Below are 16,227 nucleotides of genomic sequence, written 5' to 3'. Positions count from 1 at the left end.
ATCAGATGACATAGTGATCGCAATTGATCATCGCTGTTCAATAAATGAATCGGCCTCGCGGTCTTCGCTCTCCCCTCCGACCGAGTGACAAGCGCAACATGTCAACTTGGTGATGAAATGTGGAGATAATCCGATGAATTTTCCTCACTTCTTCCCAGTTTTTCACATTCAAATATTCTCGTAAAATCACATGGGGGGGGGAGCATCATAATTGTTGAGATATTTTGTCAATTTTACAAAGTGCTATCATTAAATGCCAGGTGAACCCTCGCCCCTCCTTAGCGGGCAACGGCTGTGGATCGAGAAGTATAAAACTAGTGCTATCAGCGGGTGGCGCTCAGTGCTCTTACATCCGTCAGCCAAACTTTTCAAGTGTCAGTGGGAGTATCGAGTCTGATCGAACTGTCTCAGATTTGTTTTACATACATCACATTTATATTAAAGCGGATCGTTTCACGTACGCCACCTCTGCGCTTAAACATCAACAAATTTGAAAAACATACCTACAATAAGAATCGAGGATTACCTGAAGACAGCCTAATAAAGAAATTGAAACGGTAAATTGCTAGATTTTCTAAAAAAATTTCTAATTTCTATGTAACATTTCAAGTTTTTTATTCGTTTGAAAAATCATTAGGAATGTTTTTCTGTTTAATTATAGAAACTAATCACACTGTGAAAATATGTGTACGTAATCGTTTCTATTGGTCGCCGGCGATCCACGTTCAATATTTTCGGATCATCGGATATAGAATTGTTTCTATTTTTATGAATTGCGTATTATTCTCACCGCGGATGACCGCTGCAATTTTTACGTGTTATGAGACAACCTAGGAGATACATTGCCCGACGCATTTGGCAATAAAATTAATCGCGTCGTTCGTATCTTACAATTAGAACTCATAGACGACTTTAAATCGCAAGTAATTACGAGTGTCAGAAGTTGTTTGAAAAATTATAGTTCCACGTTATATACGACCAGGCACTGCGTTAATATCATTTCAATCAACGAATAGCGATGGATAATTCTCATTATACGTCTATTGTACATATAAGATATAAAAATTTGTACGTATCGTATACACTCGGTGCATATCAGCCCCTACGTACGTACAACTCGTATCTTGACACGTTTATACTTGGATAGTAGGTCAAAGGAAACTTACACTTTGATTTCTACAAAGAATATTGGTAATTATAATATTCGATTACGGCGCCCGGATTTACCGCATATTATTCCTCACAGCACGTGACGAGAATTGATTCGAGACGTCCCAATTAACATCCAATAACAAAATACAAAAACAGTACAGGAACAACATAAGAAACAAACCTATCATTTTAACGACTAAAAGGTATGAAAAAATACCATCACGTTGCCGTGTAGAACAAGTACTTTATGAGGTATACTTGGAATAAAAAACGTAACTTTATTGCAATTTTTCGGACTATTATACCTCATCATCTTCGTATGCAAACAAGTGGAACTCTTATCTTTATGTAGATTGAAAATAATGAAAATCGGTATTATCATATGATTCGTGATATTTTTTGTTAATTAAATTTAATAATCTTTACGGTCCGGGGTCATCGGAAATAATTAGGAGTAAAAATTTTGTCCTTTCATTTCCTATTCTGTTTTTTTGCTACCCGAAATTTTATCAGTACTCAACATTCGACTGTAGAGTGTTTGATTATACGTATTCGTTTTCGTATATAAGTTGGAAAGTTAAAGGTAACGATGATGTCTTCGTAATCGCAATGTCTACATTATTTCCTTGAAGTTTTTCAACCGCTACTGTTGTCCGAAAGATGAGGTGTTTTGTATAAGTTGATTCGATCGAGATAACTTTCAATTTTATTTTACTATTACTGCTATTTTTATGGATTTTTTTACAACATTTAATCTCAACCAACCTTGTTGGGGAACAAGGTAGAAATGATGTAGACAGAAACTTTAGAGTCTAGTCTGCGATTGATAAAAAAATTTCATATTGAGAATCCTTGCGATCAAAATTGAATGTGAGAACATCGGTATTTGTCGGGTCAGCATCCGCCCGCTGCTGCGGCCGCTCTATTATTTGTTTCCGATAATTTGATCGACAATAAATCGATAAAAATCTCAACAGCTTCACACGTTTTGTCATGACAGGTGCACCCTGCAACCTATACAGTGAGGTTCCGTTGAAACGGTTCGCGATCAACGCATGCGTCGAAATGTTCGAATTTCTCGGTCTACGAGCGAATCCGAGTCTTGCTGGGGTCAGCGTAGCCACTGGCGTAGGCGTCTTGTTGTGGTTCGTCACCTCGAGGACTGATCGACTGCCGAATCTGCTGCCGGATTAGCCCTCTCTGACAACAAGACGCCTACGCCAGTGGCTACGTTGACCCCAGGCAAGACTCGGATTCGCTCGTAGACCGAGAAATTCGAACATCTCGACGCATGCGTTGATCGCAAACCGTTTCAACGGAACCTCACTGTATAGGTTGCAGGGTGCACCTGTCGCAACAACGTTGGGAGTGGTTGTGTATATTCACACATATCGTCAATTTAATAACCGTCATTGGTTTTGAATTCGATAAGTGTGTTGGAACAGCATACGCAAACTTACAGTCTGAAGCCATTACATTAATAGTATATCAATATTAAAATCCAATACATTTTATCCCGGGTTACGTAATGTGTTCCATAGGAGGGTGTAGAGCAAATAGAAAACGAAGACTGTTATACTCTCTGGAAAAACGGTTAATTTTATAGCCCGGTATATAACATCACTTGTAGGCTAACTTGAAATATCACCCTTGAAAATATGTATACCTGTCTGTTCAATACAGCTGCTTCAACAAAGGCTCGGATACTTTTTTCAAGCGCAGCTACTCGAGGGGCACCCTATTGTGTACCTATTCGTATTCCAACTACTCGATTCCGACGATAACTTCTTGAACTTTAAATATATTTTCAGCTATTTTTACCAACCTTCTCATGTACTGCAGACTCAACATTATCACAACACCGTATTTTAATGAATCTTAGAAAATATTGTAATATAAAGTAGTCCAGTTCTATAGTGCAGGACATAAATCTGACGGAAATTTGTTATGGTTCACGTTCGACGATATTATCGAGCTTGTTATACTATCATGCACACTAATGTTGAAGGATATAACAAAGTATCTTGTTGAATACTTCAGTATCATTATTATGCCAAGGATTAAGGACGACAAGGGCTTAACCCACGAGAATCTACGGATTCTGTCAGAGAGGAGTATTTTGCAGAAGCAAGTAAAATCATAAATGAATGCTCAAAAGGACGGTTCTTTGAATGAAATGTGATGTGAACAGAAAACTTTTTGAGAACATTTCATTCCTTTTTGGTGCGTTTATACGCCGTTCCGTATAGATTGATGGCTTTTGAAGAATCGGTCCTGCTCTACCTTTCCTTTCGAAATATTGTTTGCATATTAATCGTTCCGAGTTGAAATTCGTACATCAGAAAAAACTATTTTTGTTAATTTTCCTGAGCATTTTTATATCATTTTTTATGGGTTCAATGGCGGCCGCGCTTAGGATTCGCTTGAAAAGTGCAAGTGATCATAAGTGTTTAGTATAGTAAGTGTAGAATGCAATAATCTATAATTTCACACTTATTTTGTCCGCGCATCAATCTCTTCTTTATATTTTATTACAGATTACTTTTTTTAAAACTATCTACGATGTGCAAATTCTCCGCATAAGCTCATCTTGTTTACTCCTGTCGAGTATCCCACCTGGAATCATAGTTCCTCTTTTTATCTCAAACTTTATTATACTCATGGAAGCCCGTCTCCAGATTCATTGTCTCATTCATTCTCTTTTTTAATTCATTCATTGTTCAACCTCTCAACTGGCAATTAGTGCAGGTAAAGCTGAATAGGATCAACTACCTAAATCTACATCAAATAAAGAAAACAATTAATGAATATAATCATTGAACGTCATTATTTCACTTCAAAACTAAATCATCATCCTGGTTGCTTCAAACAATAAGCGTAGAGCGAAGAAGAACCTATTTTGAACAACAAATTCGGAATGGTTCCTAGCCGCTCGGGAGCTCTACGGAAACCGTTCATAACAAGTGCTCCGATCAGCCTATCCTACGAATTGGCGTTAATATTCGCGAGTATATTCTAATTATAATAATCTAATAATGCTCATGAACTGTAGCTACACAATAACAACGCGAGGAATATTACAAATGTTCAGTCATTATAGTTCTAAACACCCATAAATAATGATAACCGGAAATAAAAAATGCTCAAATGTAGATTAAACCATTAACTGGTAAAGACGCAAATACATATGCGTGCTGTCGATATCGGTCGTTAATTGTTATTTTATTGGACGAATCTTTGGGTTTTCGGGGTCGGTAAATTCAAAAAACTCCCCGAAAACCAATTTTCAGCGGATGATTGACATTCTTGAGAGACTTAACAAATATCAACTTCCAGAAACCCTCATTTCATCCCTCGGATGTCGACCTTGAAAACTGAATCAACGACCTCCGAAACCCCTGATTATGATATTTTTATCGAATTTTCCATTGAATCGTGTCGTAACAGTTTCGACACGGAATCTTTTTTTAAGCGCACCAGTTACGGGATTAATTTCAAGCAGAGTTTCAACCTATGGAAATTGATAGTTTACGATTATCTGGAAGAAGCCAAAATTAGAGATTAGTAATATCTCATCAGGTTGCGTCATGTGGTCAATGTGCGACATCTCCTGCCATTGGATCGCGAGCGTCATGGTGATCCCAAAAATCACCGATAAAACAGCATACGCGCGATCATTTCGGATTGGATCACAAAGCACGTGCCAATTCGACCGACGACTATACGCGGCGGTACCCGGTGCGAAATATGTATCGTGTGTTTCTGTAGCTGTAGAAAATAGATCGATCATTGAATAAATTCATGATCTAAGTTTTGATGCCAGCATAATGGGATATGCGCTGATTTTTCAGAACAATATTTTTTTTTAAATTGCAGGAGCATCTCGTCGAAGAGTGAAAGTGGTGCTCGATAGGCGATAAACCCAAGGAAGGTGCGAGGAGACGCCGTTGTTAAATTGAGCGCTGACCATCGTCTCCCGTAGCAACGCTCAGGCCACGTGACCTTTGCCGAGGTTACATATAGACCGAACTGCCGGGCGGGGAGCCTCTTTTCACAGTGCGTTGTGGTTGCTTGTGCAGTGTAATCCCGCTGAGCTGTCTGACACGGAAACTAGCAGCAAAATGCCCGAGACTTCATACCACATGAACGGCCATGCCAACGGCCACATGCCACCCGAACTACAACAGGGAACTAGCTTCCTTTTCACGTCGGAATCAGTCGGCGAAGGACATCCAGGTACCATTAATGTTAAACTTGTTATTTTTATTGTTAGCATTCGATATTCGCTCTCGGTCCGGCACCGCGCCGCCATGAAATATCTCAACTTGCGCGGCACGATGCGCGATATCTGATTCACGTCATTGATCTTATAAGTTTAGTTCGATTTTGTGACAAAAAAAATACCCAAATTAGTTAGCATCGAGATCGAATTAACTCGACTTCGAATCATCCTTCGAATTTTACAAAAAATTGAAAATCATGCCGCATTTGACCGAAACGAACAGGCTCACACACCCGAGTTCTTATTCATCGCCATGTGCTCGGCGTCTGGCTGCTGCTTCGATAAAATTGTTGCTCCGAATTCCGGGTCTCTTCCTGCTAATGAATTATTTCAGGATCCCACTTCATTGTATGCTACTATTAGGCTTTGCCGTTCTGTATAGTTCGTCGCGGTTTACGACATTCACAGAATTATTTTATACCGAAAATCAGTTTGAAATTACCGAAAACCGTATTCAAATTAAACCGATTTCTTGCCTCGTGGGCTTTAAAAGTATCATTATTCCACAGTTTCGGGTATTTATCACTAACTGTTTCAACACTTATTTGTACGAATATAATATTTTGTAAATGCGAATTTGCGGTTTTTTTTCTTCTTTCAGAATACATTTACAAAATATATATTGTTTTAAAATAAATGTGATGATGATCAATTAGTCATAGTCACAGTCAAAGAAGATTTCAAATCACCTTTTCTTATATTCATTTTTTTCTTCATTTTTTTTTCTCATTTTAGATCGGATTTACTCACAAAAAAAACGATGAAAAACCGCTGTTTGCGTCACAAATTGTTACATGTACTAGAGTAACTAGGTTTCAGTTGTTTTTGGACGGTCATCCGACAGTGTAGATATAATTATAAATCCAAGCTATTTCACTATGGTTTAGAGTTCTAATTTTCTTTAGACACCGGACACCGTTTCCAAAAAGTAAATTTGGATTCATACTAGTACTAAGTCATAACAGACTTTTATTTTACTCAATTCTCATGTTACCTGTTGGTAGCGATTCACTTATTTATCATACAATTCTCCTGTACGATGCCCCCCTCCTTTTTGTACGCATTGCCACTATGGAATATCTTTTATCCTTACCTAGAATCAATTGAGGGGTTGAGAGGCTAGGGAATTTATGTTAGAGTAAGAGAACTTTTCATCCCTTCTCATTAAGAATATTACTAATTATGTTATTGATATTTTTACAGATAAGATGTGCGATCAAATCAGTGATGCCATCTTAGACGCACACTTGCAGCAAGACCCAAACGCCATGGTTGCCTGTGGTAAGTACCTCATTCACTCGTTTCTGTAACAAATCACATTCAACTTCTCAGCTATTTTACTTGTCACCCATCCAGGCTAACCATGAATGATTTTATACTTACTATTGAGAATAAAACTACAGCTTTATCCTTTTTTTCATATCACGTGATTGTTGACCAATTCACCTGCTAGTTTGTACCTTGTTTTCTAAGCAAAACATTTGTTGCTGTTACAATTGCAATTGGATAAAACTAGTGATGAACTTGATTACGAAACATTGCTTTCTGTTGCGGAACAAATGCTTCTCTGTGATTGAAAAGTTGATTGCCTTGAATGCACTCTGTGAAAAAAAACAAAGTGAAACATCAATTATTGTACACTCTTATTGATCATTGAACTTCCTGCAATATAGAAACAGTTACAAAGACGGGAATGATCTTGTTGTGCGGAGAAATCACCTCAAAGGCAGTAGTGGACTACCAGAAGATCGTGAGAGATACAGTGAAACACATCGGCTATGATGACTCCTCAAAAGGTAAGACCTGAATTTTCCTAATTTTGACAGCAACGTGTTTTCTGGGTACAAGATTGTCAGACATACCGGGCCTATTTTCTGGTCTTACCACGTTTAGTTAATTTGTATGTACATAAATTAATATAATATTTTCCATATCATTATTGAATTGGGTATGTTAAGCTAATAACTTACAGACTTAACATGGTGATATATTCTGGCTATGTAAGCAAATTATCTACAATTAAATTCGTAAACAGGCCAATTAATACATCCTCATTTCAATTAATATAAGTCTCCTAAAACATTTCTTGTACATAGATTACAACGAAACATTTTGATGTATATGTATATAAATGTTATAATTAGATTATCATTTCTATTTCCAACCATGGTGCCTCAGTTAACTATAATTTTATGACTTGATATTTATGAACCTTCGCATAGCTTGTCGAAAAATATTAAGATTTGCCTCGTATTTCGGTGTAACAATTCAACATAGATTCAATAACTATCTTATCTTGATTATTTTGAACTGATATGAACTATCAACACTATGAAAATTCTGTCTTTCAAGCCAAGATTTTATATGTTCTTATACTATCTATATCAAGATTAAAACAGCCCTTAAAGATTCTAAATACATATTCAATTGTAATCAGAAATTTAGAATACGACCATCTTCCAATAGAATAACAAATTATACGAGGGTAATAAACATTGCAATGGTCGTGGCAGGATTTGATTGGCGTACCTTGAATCTTTTGGTGGCGATCGAACAACAATCGCCGAATATTGCTGGTGGTGTCCATATGAACCGTGAAGAAATGGACGTTGGTGCAGGCGATCAGGTACATATGTTATTCACAGCCCGTGCCCGCAGAGCAGCCAATCACAAATTAATCACTTTCCGTTTCTTCATCTATTCCCTTTGCAGATATTGTATGTTTTGGGACTATTGCGTGCTTTATTGTGAAAATGTGTTTTCAAAATTTCGAATTGCGCTAAACATTATTTACACTATCAGTTGTCTTTATCTGTGATAGAACGTAATGAAGAGAATATCTTAACTCTGCAGAATTCTATGAAGATTGCTCAGGCAATATTAAGCGTCTTATTCACCAAGCATCCAAACAAATTAAACATACTTTTCAATAAGTTGAATCATTCCGGCAAGACTTGTCTCATGTGAAATGCTGATTTGTGTATAGTTGTGCTACAGAAATATCGAATGTCAAGATATATCCTGAAATATTTGCTTATCACATTCCTCATGGGACATGTTTACAGACCAATTCCATGCTGGCAAAATTAATTATACTCTACTGAAAACTCTTGCAGCTTTAAAATGTCCAATTAAAATTTCACACGTAATCATAAAACAATTAACGAATAATGCGTGATTTCTTGATTTGCAATTCCAGTATCATAAGTATATCGCTAAAACTCGGATTTCTTATCACTGTGAATCGCTCATCAATCGCAACATCTTACGGATGATTTATTCACTGTAGTAAGCCCATCATATGAATATGATCAAGTATATCGACTCCCATCCAAATGCACTTGAAATAATGTGATTCCACAGGGATTGTTTGTTCCAATCAGTGCTGTCAATAGGTCAACTGATGTGAGTTGTGTGATAATAAGCGAAAAATTATTGGCAATGTGGTTGTGCTGCTTAGCCTCAACATCAACACATTTTGGTAGCCCCTCCTAGATCGTCTTTTGTCCCTATTGTGTAAATATCGATTGAAAACCTTGTTTACATTACGGTACTACTCAAGTTATCTTAAACTATGAAAAATAGGATTGGTAAATGCAGTGATATCTGTTGACCTTTGGTAGTAGGATGTAATCGCCCATTCTAAAAATTGATTGCTAAACAAATCTGTGTCATAAGACTATTTCAGTACTATCTGAGGTATCATTTGTCTACAGATTGATGTGCATAACTCGAATAATTACCCGTAAGTTTCGATCAGATCGTCTGTAGATCTGAGGATATTATCCTCAAACTAAAAACAATAGATATGTTTAACGTACATTTGTTGTTTTTTGGTCTTGTAGACAGAATTATAGGATGTTTTCAGTGTTTCCAGCCAGCCTTTGATGGCTTAACATCGGATGACTTACTTAGAATCCCAATAACGTAGTCAATGCCCATAGTCTTATACCTGTAATTTCTACAGGTTTTGACTACAAACTGTGCAATGTGCTATTGGCGCTTGACGCCCAATCACCAAATATTGCCGCAGGGGTTCACGAGAATCGCAGTGACGAGGAAGTTGGCGCCGGTGATCAGGTCACATGACATTCCATCACTTTTATACTTCTGTTCTTCTTTTTTGTCGTTCATCTAATCCAGCACCTGTATTAGCTTGACTACAATTCGTAGCCTTTTTTGCAAATTAGTTGTCATCCTGTACATACTTCTTCGTTTTTAGGTTCACATGTATTTAACGTAGGCCTGAGCGTAGCTTTCCTGTACACTGGGTACGAGCCCACCCAAGACTTGACTTGTTCAAAATTATTCTCATAATGTAATAATCCAATTCATTAAATGTTCAATTGTCCAGATTATTTTCGTGTTATTGACAGACGTCCTACCCAGTGTACTCTGCTTTCTACTATATTCCATTTTGTATTCTTGTACGTTGTTATTTCTAAAAGGTGATTGGTTCTTCGTACTTGTTATTTTTATTCACATTATTTTGCCATAGAGCGATCCTTTATAGAGCAATGTAAGACCATGTATAATTTGAAGTTTTACAAACATCTCAGCCTACGTTCAATTTACTTGAAAAATTCTTAAATATTTTATTCTTTTAGTTGCATTGCTGTATAAAATAATGTACCCTTGCCAAGAGAATTATGCCTACACCCAAAAATTCCTACACTCCTGCGTTTATTGAGTCACACTTTAACTTCATCTTTCAAATAGAGAATAAATGTTAGTTTTGTGATACAATTATATAATATATGCCCAAAATAATCTACGCTACAATATCAGGTATCGATTTCATCCAAGCGAACCAAATAATCGTGAAACAGAGTTTGATGCATACATTCACATGAATGCCATCGTTGACTCCGAAAATCTGCAGTTTTTTTTTAAATAAATCTGATGAAGCCACTGGAATTATCAATCACTCCTACAGAAACGAAATTTTTCATTGAAAAATTCGAAAATAAACAGTCTATCTTACTGTGTGTACCTTGTAAATGATTCCCCAGTCACTGCTCTGCTCGGTTAGGCTATTATTGTGCATGGTATGGTGTGGCATGGCTCGTTTTTATTGTTTTATTATTTATTTTTTGTTTGCACTACAACTTGAATAATATTTGCCTGTATAGTTTCTATTTTGTTGAATTATTCTCTTTCTAATATCTCCAGAATAGATTTATGGTACTGTGTGTATAAAAATTATTTCCTGTTGAGAATTGTTTGAATATTTGCATCAACAGTAGAATCTAGAGCTCAAATTCGTTATCAAAGTGTAGCGAGTATTGTAAGACATGCATGCAAAAGTTAGTAAAACAAAAATACACACAGTAGCTTTTCGTATACTCAGTATCCGAATTATATTTGTATTCAAATAATTGTTCCTCCAATCCATAGGGTTTAATGTTTGGCTACGCCACCGATGAAACAGAAGAATGTATGCCACTCACAGTTGTTCTTGCACACCGGCTAAACCAGAAAATTGCAGAACTCAGACGCAGCGAAGAACTATGGTGGGCCCGTCCAGACTCCAAAACACAGGTACACATTGGGCTATAGCTAATTTTCTCATTTGGGATCAGTCATGTTACCTTTCTTATCTTGTCAATTTCAAAATGTTTCTTACAATTAAGTTACTTATACCTGAAATGTTGTTGTCCGGTGATGTTGTATTTTGTATTTGCTACTCTTGAGTGCCATGATGACAATCACAATTCTGAGGGCAACAAACAATAATCTATTTGATGATCTACTATCTATCTTGATAAGCAACTATCTATAATTTAATGTTAGTAATTTAGATATCGAACTTGTATTGCATAATTTTCACCCAAAAGTGGACCAATCACTTATTTCAGCCTTTAATTTTGTTTAAGTATCAATAGTATCTTCTTGTAGGTGACCTGCGAATACATAATGGATCATGGCGCCTGTGTTCCTAGTCGAGTTCACACAGTAGTTGTATCTCTCCAGCATAGTGAGAAAATCTCCCTTGATGAACTCCGGAAGGCTGTTATGGAAAAAGTCATTAAGACCGTCATCCCTGCTAAATACCTTGATGAAAGAACAGTTTTCCACGTAAACCCATGTGGGCTCTTCATTATTGGTGGTCCACAGGCATGTATTTAAAACACGTATTCTGAGTTGATCCTTATATTGTACTGTTCAATGATTCTTCATTTGTATTTGCTACTCTTGAGTGCCATGATGTTAAAAATATTTATGAGAACAGTCGTATTAGTGATACGACTCACGCATTACTGAATACCGTTTCATCATTCAATTCTAATGAATTTCATTCTATTTTCTTACCGATAACAGAGCGATGCTGGTCTCACAGGCCGCAAAATCATAGTAGACACATACGGTGGTTGGGGAGCCCATGGTGGTGGTGCCTTCTCTGGTAAAGACTTTACCAAAGTTGATCGGTCTGCAGCATATGCTGCAAGATGGGTTGCAAAGTCTCTTGTGAAGGCTGGTCTTTGCAGGCGTTGTTTAGTGCAGGTAAGCTTGATTAAAAGTATGACTTGATGTTAGCTAATGAAATGAATTTATCGGAAGAAAGCTAATGATAAAATCAATTCTATTTGCTACTTCTGAGTGCTATGATATTAAATTTGTTCTGAAGCTTTGAGTAAAGTGCTCGTTGTTTAGTAGCATTGCATGTACCAAATGATTCTCATAATTCTTATTTTCTGCAGGTTTCGTATGCCATTGGTGTTGCAGAACCTTTGTCTATCACAGTTTTTGACTACGGCACCTCCAAGTTGTCACAAACCAAACTGTTGGACATTGTGAACAAAAACTTTGATCTACGCCCTGGTAAAATCGTAAAGTATGTTCATATCGTAAATACATATTCATATCAATTGAAACAGAAAAAGATAGTGAATTTTTGGTCATCTTTTTTCAATGTCTCTAGATGACCTCAAAAAGTTAACAAGATCAGAAGTGCATAATCAATTAATTATCCGATTACAGGGAGCTGAATCTTCGCAATCCAATATATCAACAGACCAGTACATATGGCCATTTCGGCAGGGAAGGTTTCAGCTGGGAACAGCCAAAGATCCTAAACCTCGATTGAACGGTTAATGATTTCAGATTTTCTTAACTTAGAAACCATTAAACTTACCAGGTTACGCTATGCCCGTTAGCCCCTACCCAATCCTTTCATCATCAAAGAACAAAAGTCACCAACCCTCTTGTGATAAAGCACTGAATAAGCTTTTTTTAACTTTACTTTGAGCGCCAAGTTGCAATGTGTGAATTAAATAATTCAGCCAAACAGAATAAGAATCTCTGAACTTGGATTTGATTCGCGTCTCGATCAAAAATGATTACATTCAAGTTCACTTGCACAGCCAGCCGAATTTTTTTAATTTTTTTTGCAATGACAATATTTGTACTGATTCGTAGTTCCTTATTGTGGACGAATACTTAGCATCAATTGGGCGTCATTGTGTATGTAGACTTAATTCTGATGGGTGTATATACTTTGTACCACCAGTAATTTTGAACTTGAGCTATTAAACTTCTTCATTTTGGAACTTTGACGATTGATATTAGTGAACATAGTTGAATCTCACAATACATGGTACAAATACAAGGAAGTACAAACTATTCGTAATAAATACACAGCAACTTGGCAGTGCTTTTATCTTATAAATTTCAATATTTGATTTTTTTAAATCATGATTTGGTTTATAATCAACACCGACTGTTTGAAGTGATGAATTATGAAAATCCTGTGGTATTTCAATCTAAAGCAACATAATAACTTGGAGAAAAAAACGTAAAAAGATTATGCCATCCCCATGATCCAAAAAAAAAAAATAGGGGTCAATTTCCGAATAGCTCCCACCTCTGATTTCAATGAAAATTCACAGGCATGTAATGTTATGTGTACAAAATTACAAAATTAAGGAGGAGAAATTCAGCGATTTCAAAGGCCGACTTTTGACAGATTACTGAGCGTGGCAGTGGGCCTAATGAATGAAAAACGAGATAAAATATAAACCAGAAATGAACTAAAATTTCATTGAAAAACTCTTCAGTTAGTTAAACGAGGTTACGGTACCACGGGTCTTCACAGTTCATGTCTGGTTGCCGACTTTATATCTCACAAACTAGATGTTTCCGCAAGATATTACTTCGGGATTCAACTTAATTTCGTACATATTACATGCCTGTGGAATTTTATTGAAATCGGAGGTGGGGGCTATTCGGAAGTCTTACCGAAAATAGCATTGAAATAAGTAACTATATGTAAGTCTGTATATATTGGCAGTAAGATGTCACATCTGTAGCTTATAAGTAATACTTAATGACGTAGTACGAGATGGAGTTGTTAAAAGTTTGTAAATTTCATTCGGTATGACGGTTTTATCCATTATACTATTGTGAGGTTTTTGAACTTTTCACCGTCAATCAATATTTAGGAGGATATGTTCTTTGTATATAAAATTATTGTATTGCAGAACAAACTTTATTTGGAGTAGCGACATAGCTCCAGTTTTATAACTGGAAACAAACATTCGTGAGCGTGTCCTAACGTTTCTGCATTTAGAAAAATGAAAAAAAAGTGCACGGAAAGGTAATTGAAACATCATGTTTGTGTGAGAATATTCTACCTACTATTTCGTTAAGTAATACTTTTTAGTGATTCTTAGTGATCTTAGTAGTCCGTAAGTGTACATGAATTTACCCCAAAGCCATACCATCCGGATTTATGTGAGTGATGTAGAGGCCCCTTATCCACCCTCGTGGTGACTGGACGAGCCTTTGATTAGTATTTGAATGACACGAAAAGTTTAAATTCAAATTGTTACTCGTACTTCCTGGTAGAAGAAACGGATGTTATAGTATTTATGCTGGTTTTACAAGTACACCTTATCATTAGGCGGCCTCGAAATTAATTATCCCCGTTTAGGCTTAAGTAAGAAAAAATATTTCCATTCAATATATTTTTTTTTGTCATGAGACGTTCTAGGAAAAGGGTCAGTCAGAGATGACGGCTATCCTAGCATGAAAATCGGACGCAAAACCCTTAGAATTTTATCGTGAAATCAACTTAGCACTGTGGAACCAATAATAATTGTAGACAAAAGGACATCGAACCCTTGTCACGACGTTAGATTTTTTGTACCGATGACGAGTGTCGTCATCCGAATACAAAAAATACATAATAAAAAAATAATTTTTTAATAAACATACATTTTTTTTACCGATGTAAAGAATAGCAAAAAAAAATATTTACGTAAAAATTGAAAGATCCTGTTCAATATTCCCGAAATACTAACCAAATCACTACTATCATTAACCAGCTTTCATAGCCACAATATTATATCGATACTTTCCGGTGACTTACGTAATCTCTGCAGACCTCTTGTTACCGGCATACGAAAGTTGAGACGACTGAGTGTATCGTTAGAATTTATGGCTATCGATGTGACCCCGTACATTAGAGAACAAAGTATTCGTCTGTGTACTCTATGCCAACTGGAGCTAAACTAAAAGAGATTTTTTTTCTCTTGATTTTGTAGGAACGGGCCCTGCATTTCTAAACATTTCCCATTCCGAGAGTTAGAATATCATTTCTCGACACTGCTTAAACCTCCTCACTGCATCGTTTCATGGTCCAGCGAATTGGCCGTAACAAAAGTCATGGCATAATATTTAACACCAGTCGTCCAGATGGTGCCCATTAATTTCATCGTCGAAGATATTAGATAGCTATTGTGGGGCGCATCTTACACGACACTGTTCATACATGGTGCTTACAGGTCGGAGAAATCCTGGACGACTGAGAATAGCCCAGATTTTTTCAATATATCTATGACTGATGCGATTCCCGATTGTTCCGATTCAGAAACCGTCTTATCTTTTAATGAATTTTCGATAATCGGATTCTTCCGACAAGTCTGATCCTGAATTCGGGAATACGACTCGGTACCTTCGATAATGCTAAGTTGAATACATACTTCGAATCCAGTCTTGCAGATGATGGATGTATTTCTCTTTGATATTATGTTGTATTGTATCAGCTACGACGAGTCGGAGAATGCTGAAAACGAAAAGTATCGGGATCATAGGCTTGTGTGCATACACATGATATTCGCTAACAGTTTTCTCCTGTTATGATCAATAGTTATCTTATTTGAACTATTGATTATTATGTAATTTTTAGACTAACAATAAATTGAATGAAAATTCTCTAGCGAAGCTAATTGTATAAAAAGCACAATTAGGAAAAATTGTATTTTTAACCTTTTAAGATGTCAACCGTGTTAATGTGATTAGTATTTTATTCTAGATAAAGATTTAGGGCTCCGAAAATATTTTGGGTTGTATACCTCTTTACTATATGAGTGATGTATAAATGAGAAATGTATATGTAGAGGCTAATCAGCAACATTGTTAACTCCCTTTATGAGAACAATCTATAATCAATAAACCTCACTCGTCAGTTATCGAATTTCTTTTTATCTTGTAAATTGTTTGTAAAGACTTGGATTTATTCGACGCCAGCCCACTTGCTTTCTCCCATCTTACAATTATAGGGAGAGCTGCGCCACCGATGCTCCTGCAGGTAGGATACGCTCTTATGGGTAGTGTCCGCACTTTTTTACGAACTACCCTTTCCTGCTTCTTGGCCTTCGATATGTTCAATTCACATTTTACATCTTTAAATTGCAAGACTCACGACGCCATTAATTATCTCTTTATGCGTTTAGCAATCGCATTCTGTGATACATTTTTCGATACAGAAATATCTTACACATTATTTTCGA

At 36.5% G+C, this 16,227-nt stretch overlaps 1 protein-coding gene across 3 annotated transcripts; it reads left to right on the top strand.

Moving 5' to 3' along the window:
• Nucleotides 1–332: 332 nt before the first annotated feature.
• LOC105692085 (S-adenosylmethionine synthase-like) lies at nt 333–15,911 on the top strand. Of its 3 annotated transcripts, XM_012411057.3 has the most exons (11): nt 333–557; nt 5,029–5,388; nt 6,638–6,715; nt 7,108–7,230; nt 9,402–9,514; nt 10,832–10,975; nt 11,333–11,551; nt 11,756–11,938; nt 12,136–12,269; nt 12,416–12,524; nt 14,980–15,911. In XM_012411057.3, the coding sequence occupies exons 2-10, from the start codon at nt 5,274–5,276 to the stop codon at nt 12,519–12,521; spliced, it is 1,215 nt and encodes a 404-aa protein (XP_012266480.1). In that variant the 5' UTR covers nt 333–557; nt 5,029–5,273; the 3' UTR covers nt 12,522–12,524; nt 14,980–15,911. The 3 variants fall into 3 exon arrangements, with proteins under 3 accessions (XP_012266480.1, XP_012266476.1, XP_012266477.1); XM_012411053.3 differs by lacking the exon at nt 14,980–15,911 and having other exon boundaries at nt 12,416–14,645; XM_012411054.3 differs by lacking the exons at nt 9,402–9,514; nt 14,980–15,911 and adding an exon at nt 7,948–8,060 and having other exon boundaries at nt 12,416–14,645.
• Nucleotides 15,912–16,227: the final 316 nt, after the last annotated feature.

The sequence above is a fragment of the Athalia rosae genome, chromosome 2 (genome assembly GCF_917208135.1).
Source record: "Athalia rosae chromosome 2, iyAthRosa1.1, whole genome shotgun sequence".
Taxonomy (NCBI): domain Eukaryota; kingdom Metazoa; phylum Arthropoda; class Insecta; order Hymenoptera; family Athaliidae; genus Athalia; species Athalia rosae.
The sequence above is the reverse complement of the archived record's forward strand: the minus strand, read 5'-3'. Positions and strand labels throughout refer to the sequence as shown.